Source organism: Salvia splendens, chromosome 13, assembly GCF_004379255.2.
Source record: "Salvia splendens isolate huo1 chromosome 13, SspV2, whole genome shotgun sequence".
NCBI lineage: Eukaryota > Viridiplantae > Streptophyta > Magnoliopsida > Lamiales > Lamiaceae > Salvia > Salvia splendens.
The window spans coordinates 19,075,096-19,092,700 of NC_056044.1; the positions used below are offsets into that span (position 1 = coordinate 19,075,096).

Below are 17,605 nucleotides of genomic sequence, written 5' to 3' on the forward strand. Positions count from 1 at the left end.
CACCCAAATTCTATTTTCAACACTCCCCCTCAAGTTAAGCAACGAGATTTCCGATACTTAACTTGCCAAGTGCAACTAAGAAATATCTTGCACCAACTGCCTTTGTCAATATGTCTGCTAGTTGATCTTTTGATCGAACAAATGGAAATTCCACAATTCCTGCCTCAATTTTTTCCTTGATGAAGTGTTTGTCTACTTCAACGTGTTTTGTTCGATCATTTTGAACTGGATTTTCTGATATACTGATGACAGCTTTGTTATCCAGAAGAGCTGACATGTTTTCTGTGGTGACAATGCTAATTCTTCCATTAGTCTTCTTAGCCACAATACTTCTGTCAATCCATTCCTAATTCCTCTGAATTCTGCTTCTGCACTTGAGAGTGCCACAACTGTCTGTTTCTTACTCTTCCAGGTGACCAAGTTTCCACCTACAAATGTAAAGTAGCCAGAAGTTGATCTTCTATCAACGGGATTCCCTGCCCAGTTTGCATCTGTGTACCCATGGATTTCTAAATGATCATTCTTTTTGAACATAATCCCGTGATCAAATGTTCCTTTCAAATACCTCACAATCCTTAGTGCTGCTTCAAGATGCTTGTGTTGAGGTTGGTGCATAAACTGACTTACTATACTAACTGCGTATGTAATATCAGGTCTAGTATAAGATAAATAGATTAACTTCCCAACAAGCCTTTGGTACCTTTCTCGATCTGTCATTTGGGTACCTTCTTCGATTTGTAATCCATGGTTGACGATGATAGGTGTTTCTGCTGGTTTACAATCCATCATTCCTATTTCAGCCAATAAATCAAGGATATATTTCCTCTGGTTGATGAAGATCCTTTTCCTTGATCTTAATACTTCAACTCCAAGAAAGTATTTTAGCGCTCCTAGATCCTTCATCTCAAATTCGGTCGCCAGGTTTTTCTTGAGTTGACCAATCTCTTCTTCATCATTTCCTGTTATGATCATATCGTCAACATAAATTAATAGACAAGTAATCTTATCCCCTTTCCTTTTCAGGAATAATGTGTGATCTGCGTTGCTCTGTTGATAATCATATTTCTTCATCGCCTCACTGAATCTACCGAACCATGCTCTTGGAGATTGTTTCAGTCCGTACAGTGTCTTCTTCAGTCGACATACTTCTCCTTTTTTGAAATCTCCTTCGAAACCAGGGGGGCTCTCCATATAGACTTCTTTCTTCAACTCTCCATGTAGAAAGGCATTTGTAACGTCGAATTGATGTAGAGGCTAATCTTTGTTTGCTGCAACGGAGAGCAATACTCGAACTGTATCCATTTTGGCTACCGGGGAAAAAGTCTCTGAATAATCTATTCCATAGGTCTGAGTGTATCCCTTGGAAACAAGGCGAGCTTTGTACCTATCAATGGATCCATCTGGTCTTCGTTTGATTGTGAATACCCATTTGCACCCCACTGCACGTTTCCCTTCAGGGAGCAGACATTTTTCCCAAGTATGGTTCCTTGCCAGTGCTTTCAATTCTATTTGCATCGCTTTTCTCCATTTTTTACTCTTCATGGCTTCTTCGACTGACTGGGGAATTTCTTCTTCGTCATATAGTGCTTCTTCAAAAGCCCTAGCCATTTTTTGCTTCTTCAAAAGCCCTAGCCATTTTTGTCAAGTTTGCCCTGGCTATATTCCCTACTGAATATCTTGCTTTTCCTCCCATTTCTGGCGAATATCTTCTAGGTGGGATATCACGATTAATCCGTCATGGTAGAATGTATTGTCCAGTATCTCCATCTACTGGGAAGCAATCAGGAGAGTTGTTAGTAATAACAGGAATTTCTATTGCAGTATTGATTACCACAGGTGTCGGACGGGTTATTGGCGGGTCACCGGGCTCCATGGGTTGTATAGCTTCCAAGGCATGCTCAAGGGCAGGATTGGCTGGCTCAGTTGGATTCTCAGTGGGATTCGTTGTGTATGGCATAGGTGACCAACTTAGGAAGTCAATCGTATTTTCACCCCCCTGACTTGTAAGTAGGGAATCATAAAAGAATTCATCTTCTAAGAATTGACAGTTCATTGTGGTAATGACTTGTCGGCTGTTGGGGTCGTAACATCGATATCCTTTCTGGTTTATGCCATAACCTATAAACATACATTTAAGGGCACACAGAGATAGTTTGGTACGGTCATGTCTTGGAATATGTACGAACACTGAACATCCAAAAACACGGGGTGTCAGAGATAGAGCAGATGGAACCGTAGTTAAAGAAGATAAGGCTTGAAGAGGAGACCTCATGTTAAGGATGCGGGTAGGAAGGCGATTGAGAATATAAATGGAAGTAGCTACAGCTTCTAACCAAAAATATTTCGGAACTTTTGAATCAAGGAGAAGAGCCCTAGTCATTTCCAGCACAACTCTATTTTTCCGTTCAGCTACCCCATTTTGTTAAGGTGTATAGGCACAAGATGTTTGATGCAATAAACCCTTTTCAGCACAAAAAACTTTCATTTTTGAGTTCACAAATTCCCCACCGTTGTTTGACCAAAGAATTTGGATCTTTGTTTGGAATTGGATAAGAATCATGGCGTAGAAATCGACAAACTTAGAAAAGACATCAGACTTATTTTTAAAAAATAGACCCATGTCATTCTAGGGCAATCATCAATGAACAAGACAAAATAACGAAACCCATGTCCCCCAGTAACAGGAGACGGACCCCACACATCAGAATGGATTAATGAGAACATAGATTCAACTCTAGTATCAGTAGAATGAAAAGATTATCTGTGACTCTTAGCCAAAACACAAGTCTCGCAATTAAATGTCGAAGTCGAAATAAGACTAGGAAATAAAACTTTCAAATAACCCGGAGATGAATGCCCGAACCGCCTATGCCATAACATTGTTTCCCGTTCTGAAGTTCCTTGAGTCAACAATACTCTGCCCGGTTGAGCTAAGTCATCCACGTAGTATAACCCATGGCTCTCAGTGCCACGCTCAATAATCGCCCCCGTCCGAGTACCCTGTAGAACACAAAATGTAGGATGCATCAGAAGGGTGCAATCAAGTTCCTTTGTTACATGGATGACAAACATCAATTTCTGGCATAGAGACGGGACATAGAGACAATGTGATAAAGTTAGAGATGGAGAAATTCGAATAGTGCCAGCCCCCTCTACTCGAGCCAGTTCCCCGCTAGCAGTTTCAACATATTTTCGTTGTGATGTGGTGAAGTTACATAAATCTGTCAAGTCATATGTCATTGTGTCAGTAGCACCACAATAAAAAATCCATCGTCTATCTTTCTTACCCCCCGTAGACTGCACATGACATAGTCGAGCCATAGATGGATCGTTAGAACAAGTGTAATTGCCTAAAACATAATTCAATATATTTTTGGGGTCTGTTTCGGAACTTTGGAGAGTTTGTGGGCCAGCATGATAGATATTAAGTGAATGGGGGGGGGTTTGGAATTTTATATATTCTGTGGGGGTTGGGGGAAAAATTTGGGGTGCAGTGGGTAATAAAGGGGAAAGTTGAGGGTTTGGAATTAAAATCCCAAACCCTGTACCTTCATTTGCACTCCCGCATCGTGCCTTCGCTATCTCCGCCGCCGCCGCCGCTTCGCCTTCGCTCTCTGCCGCTGGCCACCACCCTCCTCCGATAGGCGGTCCGGTCGTCATTTTAGTGTCGTCGACGGCGTAGGCAACCTTTTGGCTGCCTGCCATGGCGGCAACTCCAAGAATCTCCTCTCGCCCCACTGCCGATTTTCCTTTGGCCGTTTCATCCCGATTCAATCTGTGGCCGTCCTCCCACCACTATTGATACCCAATCCGCTTGAAGCACGTCTCCATTGTGTGTTTGTTCATACCACAATGTGTGCAATAAAGCTTTGATTTGTCGATTTTTGATGAACGATTTTGGGGGTAACCATGTGGCTGTGGTGGCTGCTGATTGCGAACGTGTGGTGGGGCTGGTGGTCTGTTCTGAGTAGGTGGTGGTGGCTGTCAGAATCGAGCTCCAAAGCCGGCCCCGATTCCGGCTTCCCCTGATTCGACGGTAAGTGTGACCGATGGTTTCAAAACCGCGGTAAGCCCTTCTTCTTGTTTGACGATGCCCAAAGCTTCTTCGGCTGTTGTATCATCCCCAAGCTTGAGGATTTCTCTCCGGAGGCTGTCGTATTTGTCGTTGAGGCCACCGAGAAACTGATGTAACCTTTGAATATTCGTCTCTTTCATGTAAATTTCGATTCCTTTGTCACAATAGGTGTAAGGACATGGTTTTCTCGCATCAAAATTGATCCAGTGCTTTTGGAGTTCTCCCCTGTAGAACTCGAGTGTGTTATCTCCTTGAATCGTCTTGATTGTTGTCATTTCGAGATCATAGATTTGGACTCGATCGGCCCTCACACCGAAGGTTGTGACCAAGCTCTTCCACATGGCCTTGGCCGTCTGATGTTGGGCAAACTGCATGACGAGCCGGGGCTCCATGTTTTGGATCAGCCATGAGAACACCGTGTAGTCGGCGGCTTGCCATTCTTTGAATTTTGGATCGTCGGACTTGGGAGGAATGGCGTCCCCCTCAAGATGGTCCAGTTTCTCTCAGCTGCCGACGACAACGAGCATGAGTTTGGACCAAATAGGGAAGTTTTTCCCATCGAGTTTGAATCCTATTGAAACTGATTCAATTGATTTGGCCATTTGAATTGGATCTCACTTGATTTTGGTTTGCAGGTTTGAGATTGGAAAAAAAAGAGCTGTATATTGTTGGATCTTGGCTGGAGGGCTGGAAAGGTACCGAACGATGATGAAGAAAAATTTTGAGTTCGAGAATAAAAAAAAGGTATTTTCTGATTTTGGATTGAAAAAAAAAACTAGGATCGAAACATTGCTCGTGATACCATGTTGAATATTTGAATATTGAGTTTGAAAGAGAAGTTTATGCACTGAATTGTGTTTTGAGGATACAATGTACAATGGTATTTATAGGGCAAAAAATATCAATGCATCCAGGGACTAGACTACTTGGAATTCTACATTATAAATGCTATCTCCTCTTTCCAACAGATTAGGACTCCATAATTCTCTTCCCAACATCCTTGGGACACCCAAATTCTATTTCCAACAATTTCAGGTGTAGGAACGAGGCATTACTATAGAAAATTGGGGTACGAGCTTGAAGGTCCGTACATGGTGAAATACCTCGAGTGAAAAAACACTAGTGCAAAGCAACACCAGGCTTTTGTTTGTGTTTGATATTTAAATATATATAGATGGCTTGATGGAAGATGTATTTGTAAGCGATGATGCACAATGGCTCATGACTAGCTACAGAGATTCAGAGGCTGACCTTGATTTATTTATTGCTTGGAGAAGAGAAATGAAACACCACTTCAGACAATCAATATAGTTTATACAAATACGTGTTTATAAAATCTTTCAAACCTTAACTCTTGTGTGTCCTCATATAATAATAAGAAGAAAATAATGAAGATGAACTCGTGCATAGATGTTTGATTGCCATAATCTTTTTATGAATAAAAACAATTAAACTCGATGTTCTAATGACATAGCAATATGCATAGATGATTAAACATCACTTCGAATTACTATCTTGTGTATATCATTTTGTTGTCATGCCCTGACAAGTAAATAAGTGTAATTTTTCTTCTTTCTCTCTCTTAAGTGTATGAAGATGATTTGTTTTCACTCGAATCTAAGCAACATGTAAGTGTTTAACATTAAGCTTACTCAAAATCACACATCTCCTCTACTCAAATATGGTTGCAAACTTAGATAAAAAAAAAGGTCTTATATTTCGGGATATAATGTAGGCTCTTTAGGCGGTAGAGAATTTTAGGCTAATTGGTTAATAATTTATCATAAAGTAAAAACAATACCCCACTTCATTCTCAGTAATTCTTCCGTTCTTGTTTATCCCACTCTTTATTCATTCTCATTATGTCTTGTATTTTAAGTGTTTAACCCTTCAAATCACAGTCCTTTTAAGTTCTTTTGAACATAAAACAACATCCTTTCCCCTTGTACATCATAATTAAGCTTATCGAGAACAAAAAGGCGTTAAGCTCAAGCGGGCTAACTAGGATTGTTTTACAAGAACATATTTAAAATATAGATTAGGAATTACTAACAAAGATTGTTTAACTTCATCTCCTAATCCAAGCAAATGCATACAAATCAATCAAGCAACAACTAAACAATAAAATCAAGCAAGTGTTGAAAGTTGGTGCTATAACACATACCAACACAAGGAAACAAGAGCTGAAATTTTCCAAGATTTTCGATCAACTTTTAGTGGTGTATTTTTTTTAGAATAGTTCCCCAATTCCAAATTGAATATAATTTGAAAACTCTATCCATCTCATAAAAATAGAACAATTTTACCCCCCAAAAAATGAAACACTGAGTTTTAATGCCAAATTGGTAACGTAAGCCCAATGTAGAAATACAAATTGATTATAGTATTATTAGTGAAGAATAAAGTCACTTACCAAAAATGGAAGATGACTTTTTTTTTTGTGGGACGAGCCAATATGCTTTGCACTTCTTAATACCTCCTCTATGATCTTCCAGGCTGCTCGACTCCTCTCTCTTGAGCAATGAACTTCTTGGCGTCCTTCTTTAAGATTTCTAAGCATTAAAACAACATAGTTGAGATTACGACCAATATGACAACCACATTCAAGCAATCATAATATTTTTTTACTTGCATGGTAACTACGGAAAATGAGTAATTTGGAGGGAATGCTACTCCTAATTGATCTATTTCGTCTCTTAATTCATTCAGACTGTAATCTATATCCATCATATCCCAAGGCTCAACCACTGGATTCCTTTTAGAGTTGAACTTTTCAATGGTCTTGCGCATACCTTCCCATTGTCCTATTCTAATCTACAGTTCTACACAATTTGCTTGATTGTCGGGTCTGAGTATTATTATGAAAATTATGTTATTGTTTAAGTTTCTAGCGAAGGAAGTGAAATCTTACTGCAAGTTAGGATCCAAACACCCTTCAACATTGACCGCAAACATCAAGTCTCTTGATACAATTGTCAATATTTATTATCACTTGCCATTTTTCCATTGAGCACTGACAACCTCTATCATGAAACTAAGACCACTCCTAGGACATTTTCCAGCCTCCAACGAAACCTCAAGGCCTCCATCATATTCAAAGATAATCAATACAACTATAACCTTCACATTACTGAAATCAAAACCCAACCTCATCCATCATTTATACCAGGAAATCGGAGGCAAAAAACACAGCACTAGAAGTATAGATAGTATGATACAAAAATGGTTCGAAAAGAAACTTATAAGTGATTAGATAACACCATTACACAACCTCTTTAACGATTCTAGCTTGCATTGACAGGGTGTCAAGACTCATAGCAAACATCACAATTATAACTTTTTTAACAAAAAAATCATCTCTGCATTCAGAGCAATTACAACGATGACTGGCGTTCTTGAGGCTCTGAGCCAACCCCACCAGGTAACACTTTCTTTGAGGAGGTGAGATGTTAAAATTCTTGAGGATAGAACACCACTGACTGCAAGTGGACCTTAATGGCCAAGTGTATGTTGATGAAAGTATAGAAATATTAGATAGCCACATTACCAAAAAAAAGTTTTTCAATCATAACCCAACACCACACGGCTACTATAGTTCTTCAAAACAAAGACTAATGGTAGACAGGGTATGATCCTTAAAGATGTTTATTGGCTAACTCTCCTAGAGATTGGAGATCTAGATGTAGTTATTGTTCGTGACTTTGGGGCATTCTTTGTAGTTTGTACTTTTCAAAGCAAAACAAAAAAAGTATATGGAGATGAAATCAGACCGTTAGCTGAAGGAATTTGAGGAGGCATGTGAACTAAAAACCTGGGAGAGCTAAAGTTTGTAACTGCCAGTGAATCAGGAATTTTCTAAGACAATCAACCTCTATTATATACGAGCATTTTACGAGGCAACAATAATTGTTCCATACTTAACAACCACTCTTCATTCTTCAAACAGATCCATATTCTACCTATTTACACAGTTCTAGGTTGTAATTAGTCATGAAATTTTGCAGCTATACGATTTACCTAATAGATAATATCCACAAATCTAACAGAAATGACTGGTAATTTACCTTGAAGTACCACTGTTGACATCCTGTGGCAAAAAGTAAAACTGCAATGTGTTAAATTCTCAAGTGTGAAATTAAGTACTCTTTATACGGAAAGAGAAACTATTGTGAACACCTTCATGGTTCTATCATTTGCAACTTAACATGACTTGACCGCGAACTCAATTGATATAATATGAAGTTGCTCAATGAATCATACATTCTAATTAAGCTGCTGAAATGTGAAATAACTTGTCAAGACATGAACTTATTACCCGATTACGTCAACTAACACACTTGATAAAGCAAGAATGATAAGCACACAAAGATGACAATGAAGATGAACGAAAAAGTAGAAGGAAGCTTACAGTGTGCAGACCTTTTACTATATATAATAGCACAAAATTTAATTTTTGGGTAGCAGCTTAAATTCCACACCTCAAAATCTGTATTCCTATCTAACTATAAGCTTTGGTAAACATTACATGACTCCCTGGTAAAGTGAATCAACATGATGGTCGAGATAATTGGCTTCTCTGTTCAGCATTTTCTACAAAGTGAAATCACAGCAAGCATAAAAATCCAAGAAACCAACCGGCCCTGATTATGAAGTCAAAGAAAATGAATTCTATAAGAAATAAGAAGATACACGCATGAATCAAGAAAAAGTATGTGTATGAAGAAATATTGAATTCCTTAATTTTGTGAATGATTTCGAAACACATAGAAAGTCGAAGATTCCTCTCTATTTTCACCCCTTCTGGGAGGATGATGATATGGTGTTTGGATCTTGAAAGAGAAAAAGATTACCTGAGATTGAGAAGCTGCAAAGGAGATGAGTAGAAGAGATATTGTGGAGATGGCCATCGTCTTCCCCATCCATCTACTTTCTCCCATTTGGAATAAACCCTTCATTAACTTTTTCTCAGTTCCCAGCAGAGCCAACAAACCTCTTGGGTGTTTGCATTGCTTAACTGGGCGTTAATTTGATCAAATTAAATAAAGATTGATTTTTGGATGATTAGAGATTTACAGTAATTCAGCCCCTTTTAAAAATATTCACGACAATTTACGATGCCTTTTTTGAAGGTTAATTTTGGTTAAATATACATATCAAAATTTTGTTTGTGCTTACATAGCAAAAGCTACGAAAGGTGTCAGTCAATTCACATGCATAATATCGAGTAAACATGGCATGCCTCGGACATCCAGCATTCAACATTTGGGGAATGGACTTCATGCCCCCATTCCCAAATTTCGAAAGAAAATTCTAAATCCTCGTAGCAATAGACTACGTTTACTAGAGGGTAGAAGCCAGAACAGCAAGAACCAACGATGCATCAATGGTAACAGCGTTTCTCAAGTCTCACATTACAGTGTACCTAGGGAAATTGTCAACATATAGGACCGCATTTACATAACATGACGATGAAAAGTTTGATGAAGATGTATGAAGTCCATCACCGTCTATCCACGTCTTACCATCTGCATTCAAATGGGCAAGCGGAGATCTTCAATAAGAAATCAAGCAAATTCTGGAGAAGATGGTGAACACGTCATGAAGAGAGTGGAGCTCAAAGCTATAAGACATACTATGGATAATATGACTACATAGAAGACACCCATAGGAATGTTTAGGGGTGGGTCGGTACGGTATACCGTACCGACCGTGCCATACCGCATACCGTACCGGAAAGTACGGTATGGCAAAATTCAATACCAATACCGTACCGAATTTTCGGTATACCGGAAATTCGGTATGATATTTTTTGATACCGTTACCATAACGGTATGGTAACGGTAACGGTATACCGAAAAATAATTGGTTTCTTGATTTGTTCATTTAATAATTGGTTTCTCGATTGTTCATTATTTTTTGCTATCGGTAATTCGTCCATCACTCTATTCAATTTTATATTTTGGTTAGCATATTATCAAGTATCATATTATATTTGTTGTTGCCGATGATGTTGATCTTTAAGTATCTTTTAATATATATTTATGGATTATTTTGATTACATATATTCAGAATTTTATCCCATAATCGTGGTTAATGATAAAATGAAGGTACTTATTGATTATTTTTGGCTATTTAGACCAATAGTAGTAATAATTGGTCTTATAAATAAAATCTCCAAATAGATTTACAAGTGTAATGAAATAAAGATTCAATTTTTCCCCCTAGACTTTAATTTCAATCTATCATTATAAACATGCATACAAATTCTCAAAAATATTAACAAGGCACGGTCTTCCTTTGATTTGAATAAATTTTTAAAATACTAGCAAATAATATTTTTTTTTAATGTGAAAATACTAAAATTCAACATATATCAAAATTTGGCTCATTTGTTGGTTATGATGAGTATATTTTAAAGTTAAGGGTTTAGGATTTAGGTTTCAAGGTTTGGGTTTTTAGTGTATAGGGTCGCTATATTGCAATGAAATGAATCTCAACTAGAAAGTGTCTCACCAATGCAATATTAAGTTATTGCAACGTAAACTTGCTCCAACAGTTATAACTCAACGGTTAATTCATATTTTCACAGATTTAAAATGCTTTTTAATTTTAAGTCTGATATTTAAATGTCAAGACAATTTATTAAAATGTCAACACAAATATGTGTTGAAATTTTAATGTGATCGTATTGACATTTTTAAGAAAAAGTAGCATTTAAACACACTCTTGTGTCTATGCGGGGTTAATGTGATTGAAAAAGTATAATCCAAAGTAAGAGTATGTCGAATATTCTTTTGTTTATCATTTTACAACTTTTATTTCGCAAAATGAAATAAATATGAAGAAATTAAAATGACCCGTGCATCGCACGGGCGTGACACTAGTTAGTAATTTAAATTGGACAAATATTTCTCTTTAACAATTAAGAATGACTGATCAGTATCCTATTTATTCATCCTTCAATTTAAGTAGTATATAAAATAAGATAACATACAATGAATTAAACACTAATTAAACTATTTGATTCATTTTCAGCTGCACATATTTTTAATTGACATTTTATGAAGTGGGACGAAGAATAAAACAAAATTTTTAATTACTTTGTATATTTGGAATATGACATTACACAAAGAATCATATACTAAATGGTGTGAGTTAATACAAATTCTTTCAAATGTGCTCTGTTGAAACATATTCCCGATATCGTATTTCCAATCTTCTTTCGGTGTTATGTGCTATTGTGTTTATTATATTTAATAGGATGAGTTGATAAAAAAATAATTCAGGTTAATTTTGAATTTGTTTGAATAAATTATCATTTGAATGTTTAATTTTATTGTATTAATTGATGTATTAAATTTTTTTAATATAATATATATATATATATATATATATATAAATGTAATATATATATTACAACATATTTAATATTAATATATATATATATATATAATAATCTATCGGTATACCGAATCTTCGGTATATACCGAATATTCGGTATACCACGGTATACCGGTATACCGTGGATTCGGTATATACCGAAGTTTCGGTATACCGCGGTATAGAAAAATTGATACCGTTACCGTACCGAAACACTGCGGTACAGTATTATACCGTACCGGAAACTGCGGTATACCGAAAAATCGGTATTTTCGGTATTTTTCCGGTACGGTAAGTCCGGTATTACGGTATTTCGGTATAATTTCCCACCCCTAGGAATGTTCTCGTACTAGTTAATTTTCAGGTAGACATGTCATTGTCCAGTTGAGTTGGAGCAAAGGCGTATTGGGCAGTTCAAAAGTAAAATATGCAGCCGACCAAGTGTGAGGAAATGAAAATGCCACCGGAAGAGCTACATCTCGTGTCATGTGGTAAAAGGAGTGTACTAAGATGTGACACAACAAGAATATCATATTTATGCAATTTTAAGTTGGGCAAAATGTTGGGTTTGAATCACCGATTGCACGCTGATAAGTCGTATTCTAGGCCTTGGTTACTGGTCAGTATGTGAGCTTAACATGCATTATTTGTAAGAAAGTTGCTTAAGTGTGCAGGAAAAATGATACAAGCCAGTAGGGAAAGGACCGGGAGATTTAAGTGAGAAAGGACGCCAGAAGGGTGCAATACTGACCAGGATGCATGCCAAAAGGCTCGAGATGGAGAAGGAAGGATTGCTAGGAAACGACCTACCATTTAATGGGGGCAAAAGCGACAACGTACAGGGAGAGACAACCCTAATTTTTAGGGCAAGCCACCCTATAAATAGAAGGTCACTTGGAGAGAGAAGTAGCACTCGTTCAACAACTCATTTTCTCTCGGATAATTCTAGTTCCAGCAGCAGTGGAGACTAGCTCATACACTTCTCGTTCCTCGCCACAAGTCATAATCACTTGAAGACTCCGGCGACTGCCGAAGAGAGTTCACCGCCGTTCCAGTTCATCATCTCTGTAGCCGAAATACCGTTTCATCGCCCGAGGGGTAAAACAATATTTAATCGCTTTCTTAGTTAAATTTTAGTTGTTGTTTCGTTTTGAACCCTTGCTATTTCCAGTTATCTTTTGGATTCTGAAGTGTTTCGTCTGGATTTGATCTTTATGAAGTTTGATTTGCTTTTCGTTTATCTCTCAGCCGCAATGTTTTCGTTCTTGCTTGGATTTGTTAGATCTAGTAGTATAGAGTAAATTTTGTACGTTCGATGCATGATTTCTTGTGATTAAGTTAGATCTAGTTTATTTGTGAAATTTCTTAAGTGTCAAGTGATAAAATCTGGAGAAAAATGCAAAATGTCTTAGTCGAGTCAATTCTGTCACCTTGTATGTTTCGTAGTTAGCGTAAATTAGGATTAACGATTTTAATATTTTAATTTAAGTTTTAATTTCGATTTCGAATCAGTAGCATAATTTCTGTGAAGTTGTTAATGGAGTTCGTGAATTTGTTGCATTTCTGAGTAGCTTGGTGATGAAGATAACGTCATTTTCTGCTTTTGTGGACCACTTTTATTTTTAGTTCCTTTTTACTTTTTGTCCTTTACTTTTCTGCATACCCTACAGACCTGACAGTGCAGTCCTGAACCCTCCAAATATTTTCTGTTATTATGTTTAGCCATTTATAGTAACCTCTACCTTTCACATGTACCAGAACCACTTTATCCCAGACATTTTACGTACTCAGTCCCATGCAAAGATTAATTCGTTCACTGGTCAGTAGAGTATAGGTCGTTTAAGGTTACTCGTTAGGTAAGTAGCAAACCAAACCTTCCCAGATAATCACCACAATTACAACTTGCATCCATTCATCTTTGTGGGATTCGACCCTTACATCCACTATACTAGCCAGTAAAAGTGGGTTGAGGAAATTATTGATACCAGGGTTTTAGGTCGTCGAGCCAACGACAAGACTAGGTTAGGAGTATCTTCCTGATCAGTTGATTACACCAACGAACCTAATCCAACCACTGCTCTTTCACACGCACATGACAAGGAATGTAAAATGCACACGAACAATTACGTGGTTCGGCAGAATTTGCCAACGTCCACGAAGAAGATATCGGAGTTTATTGATCTAGCTCTCAAGAAGATGTTCCTCACCATACAAAATGAACCACCCTTAACTAATCACAAGCAAGGGCTCAACTCTCAGTTTGTGTATGTGTATTGTGTGTTCTCTACCTCTACAAATAATGAATTACCGAGATATGAGAAACTACAAGTTGAATCTAACTAATTCTCCAACAGAAAATCAGTTACAACCGCTATCTACCAACGTCTAGTTTCAACTCACTGACCGAGCTCACTTCTTGCTCTTCACCTTGTGCTCCAACAGCTCCCAATTCGTAGCTTAATACTCAAATATGGTTTGCACGGGATTAACTTCACAAATCTCCACCTTGACCTTGCAAAACATGATCAATATCTAACTCCCTTCTCAAAGTTGTTGCTGACTCAGCACTCCACAATCTCCACCAACTCCAAGCAATGTCTAAACTTGGAAACCGGAAGAGCTTTTGTTAGCATATCTGAAGCATTCTCCTCAATTGGAACCTTCACAACATTTATCCTTTTATTTTGAATCTCATCTTGAATTAAGTGTCTCCTAACATCAATATGCTTATTTCTTTCATGAAACATCTGATGTTTGGCCAAACATATAGCTGAGTTACTGTCACAGTTGATCTTCACTCCATCCAAATGAATGCCAAAATCTTAGAGAATTCCCTGCGGCCACTTCCCTTCCTTTGCTGGCTCTGTCAAGGCAATATATTCAACCTCGGTTATGGATAGGGCAACATCCAGTTGACCGTTGTGCCAAATAGTGTGAAGATATATCCACTCTCAGACTTTCTGTTATCCAAAATTGGCCCTCAAGAATCTAATCACTTTCTGACCAAGCTCCACCTCTAAAATATAGACCAACTTTCTCAGAACCTTTTAGATATTTCATGACACATTTAGGGCATTCCAATGATCTTTGCTCGGGTCAGCCATATATCTACCGGCTACACTGATAGGATGTGCAACATCCGGCCTTGTACATATCATTAAGTGCATCACACTGTCTACTATGTTGGCATATGGTATCAATCTCATCTCCTTTCTATCTTCTGCTGGCTTTGGCATCTGTTCTTTACTGAGTCTAAAATGGCTTGCTAATGGAATAGACACAGGCTTTGCATCTTTCATCTGGTATTTTTCTACTACCTTATTGACATAATCAGCTTGTGCTAGCTTCAACTTCTTCTCTTCTTTCTATTTCTGAGTCCAAGCCTGGAATCCCTTTGGTCTCTCCCAAATCTTTCATTTCAAACTTCAACTTTAGATCTTCTTTTACCAGTTGTATCTCATTTTTGCTTGATCCTGCTAGCAATATGTCATCTACATAGAGCAGCAGATAAGCAACTATCACTTCTCCTTTCTTCTTTATGTATACGCAGCTGTCAAAATTAGATCTCTCAAAATTCTTAGTCTTCATATGCTCATGGAATTTTATATTCCACTGTCTACTACTTTGCTTGAGTCCATATAGGCTTATCTTCAACAAGTCTGCTCTTCCCGTGGCTTCTCAAAACCCTTAGGCTGCACCATGTAAATTGTCACCTCCAAATCTCCATGTAGGAATGCAGTTTTTGCAGCTCCCAATCAAAATGAGCAGTTAGAGCTAACAAAATTCTGATGGAGGTGAGCATAGGGGGGAAAACTTGTGTAGCCAATTCCTTCCACTTATGTGAAGCCTGTAGCCACCAATCTGGCATTGAAACGTATGCTTTCAACTTCTCTCACCTCCACCTTCTTCTTGAAAATTCACTTGCAGCTGATCAGTTTCTGAGTCCCTAGATCTTTCACCAAAATCCAAGTGCCATTTTTAAATAGAGAATCTATCTCTTCTCTCATTGCTTTGATCCATTTCGGACTCTCTTTACACATCTGGGCTTCCTCATATGTTGATGGTTCTACATATAACAGTACTTCAGCTACACATAAGGCAAAGAAACTCAGGTTATAGTCAGAAAACTTTTTAGGAAATCTGACATTTCTTCTTGGTCTTTCATTTATTGTTGTTGGTTGTTGTCTTTCAATGCTCTGAGATGATTGATGCTCAGCTCCACCTTGTTCCATATTCTCCATGATCTCAATATCTTCATCACTATTTGATCTAGTGGAGCTTTCCCCTACTTCAAAATTATGCAAACCAGCATCATTGTCTTCATCAGAAACTTGTTTCTTCTTGAATGACATCTCTTCTTCATTGAACACTACATCTCTGCTCACAACAATCTTCATTGAACACTACCATCTTGGTTCTAGTTTATTCTGCTTCACATGTGCATATACAGCACACCAAAAAATCTTCAAACCAGAATAATCTCTCAAACTTCCATAGCTCTTGTTGATGAGCACTGCAACAGTGGACATGGCCTCAACCCATAATTTCTTAGGTAATCTAGAAGAGAATAGCATGCACTTGACTCTTTCTAGCAAAGTTCTATTCATTCTCTCTGCCACCTCATTTTGCTGTGGATTCTTTGTCCATCCATCGACCAATGACGAGGGCAATGACAAAGAGGATGCAAGAAACCTTAAGCACATTCATCCGTGGAATAAGTTTCTCCGAAGAGAGTCCTCAAGTGGGGGATGGCCGGAAGCTAAAAACGGTGCTCAAGGCCTCGTGGGAGGAGGGAACAAAAGCGATGCTTGACCTGAGCGAAGCAACGCCCCTTCGGACGTTTCTTTTGGAGTCATCCACTCTTCAATGCACGACTTTCGTATAATGGCCATAATCTCTCATCCAAACTCCGATTGTGGCTTTTAAGACACAAACGCGAAGCCCTTTCAAAGACTAAGATAATGTAATTGGAGGATTCTAGAGAAATCGCATGACTGGGCGATTTGCAAGGGAAAACTCCCGACTGAGCGTTTTGGCTGTTTTTGGTCATGAATTCCAGAGAGTTTGCCCGACCGTGTGTTTCTACGGGAGGGGAAACGCCCGACCGGACATTTTGTGCGACTTGCATTTTTTAACTCTTTTTGGCTCTTTTATTTAGCACTTTTATCCTCTAGTATAGATACCATGTCTAGGGTTTTTGGCACAGCTTTTGATCATTTGTAAACACTCCAAAGGCACAATTGATCATTTGTAAACACTCCAAAGGCTCCATTGTGAGCATTCATCTTAAACACTGAAGATTTTAATCCCTTGTGGTTAGACTTGCCCAAGGTTGACCGAATCGACAGTTAAAACCAAAACCGTAGCTGGCGGTTACAGTTCTGAACTGAAATAGTGAGAATTTACCAGAACCGAAACCGTCGATTTTTAAACCGTGGTTCGGTTCAGGTTCAAATATTTTCGAACCGAAACCGCGAAAAATTACCGGAAAACCGTGAAACCAAGCCGGAACCGCAACAAATCAGCGGTTCAGAACCGTGAAAAACCATAAAAAACTACCGGTAAACCTCTGGTTCGAAACCGAAACTGACAGTTTTGGAACCAGAACCGCGAAACACCCTCGCGGTTTGATTCCGGTTCGACAATTTCTAAAACCGGAACCGGCGGTTCCGAACCGTAACCACCGGTTCCGGAACCGTGGGCACCTCTATTTGTGGTTGCATTTTAATCTATTGGTGGACTTGTATTTTTTAACTCTTTTTGGCTCTTTTATTTAACACTTTTATCCCCTAGTATAGATACCATGTCTAGGGTTTTTGGCACAGCTTTTGATCATTTGTAAACACTCCAAAGGCACAATTGATCATTTGTAAACACTCCAAAGGCTCCATTGTGAGCATTCATCTTAAACACTGAAGATTTTAATCCCTTGTGGTTAGACTTGCCCAAGGTTGACCGAATCGGCAATTAAAACCAAAACCGTAACTGGCGGTTACAGTTCTGAACTAAAACAATGAGAATTTACCCGAACCGAAACCGTCAATTTTTGAACCGTGGTTCGGTTCAGGTTCAAATATTTTTGAACCGAAACCGCGAAAAATTACCGGAAAACCGTGAAACCAAGCCGGAACCGCAACAAATCAGCAGTTC

The 17,605-nt window shown here is 38.2% G+C and overlaps 1 protein-coding gene and 1 long non-coding RNA gene across 6 annotated transcripts; one reads left to right on the forward strand and one right to left on the reverse strand.

Moving 5' to 3' along the window:
- Window positions 1–2,711: 2,711 nt before the first annotated feature.
- Window positions 2,712–9,114, reverse strand: LOC121762375. 5 transcript variants are annotated; one of them, XR_006042197.1, is made up of 5 exons: window positions 8,926–9,114; window positions 8,601–8,665; window positions 8,140–8,162; window positions 6,489–6,627; window positions 2,712–3,000 (listed from the first exon to the last, which is right to left on the reverse strand). XR_006042197.1 is itself a non-coding variant. In XM_042158241.1 (5 exons), the coding sequence occupies exons 2-5, from the start codon at window positions 8,255–8,257 to the stop codon at window positions 2,758–2,760; spliced, it is 411 nt and encodes a 136-aa protein (XP_042014175.1). In that variant the 5' UTR covers window positions 8,258–8,715; window positions 8,926–9,114; the 3' UTR covers window positions 2,712–2,757. The 5 variants fall into 5 exon arrangements, 3 of the variants coding, with proteins under 3 accessions (XP_042014175.1, XP_042014174.1, XP_042014176.1); XR_006042198.1 differs by having other exon boundaries at window positions 8,601–8,715; XM_042158241.1 differs by having other exon boundaries at window positions 8,252–8,715.
- On the forward strand, window positions 3,548–5,377 carry LOC121762377. Its single transcript, XR_006042199.1, has 2 exons — window positions 3,548–4,819; window positions 5,044–5,377. It is a non-coding gene; the product is annotated as an uncharacterized LOC121762377 (long non-coding RNA).
- Window positions 9,115–17,605: the final 8,491 nt, after the last annotated feature.

What these genes read in the sequence shown, in the direction of transcription:
- LOC121762375 (XM_042158240.1), bottom strand. Translation starts at nt 9,030, where the DNA reads ATGAAGGGTTTATTCCAAATGGGAGAAAGTAGATGGATGGGGAAGACG. An exon ending in GTCAACAGTGGTACTTCAAG is followed by an intron (nt 6,628 to 8,139) that starts GTAAATTACCAG and finishes TTTAATGCTTAG; the next exon opens with AAATCTTAAAGAAGGACGCC. An exon ending in AAAGTCATCTTCCATTTTTG is followed by an intron (nt 3,001 to 6,488) that starts GTAAGTGACTTT and finishes TGTGTTCTACAG; the next exon opens with GGTACTCGGACGGGGGCGAT.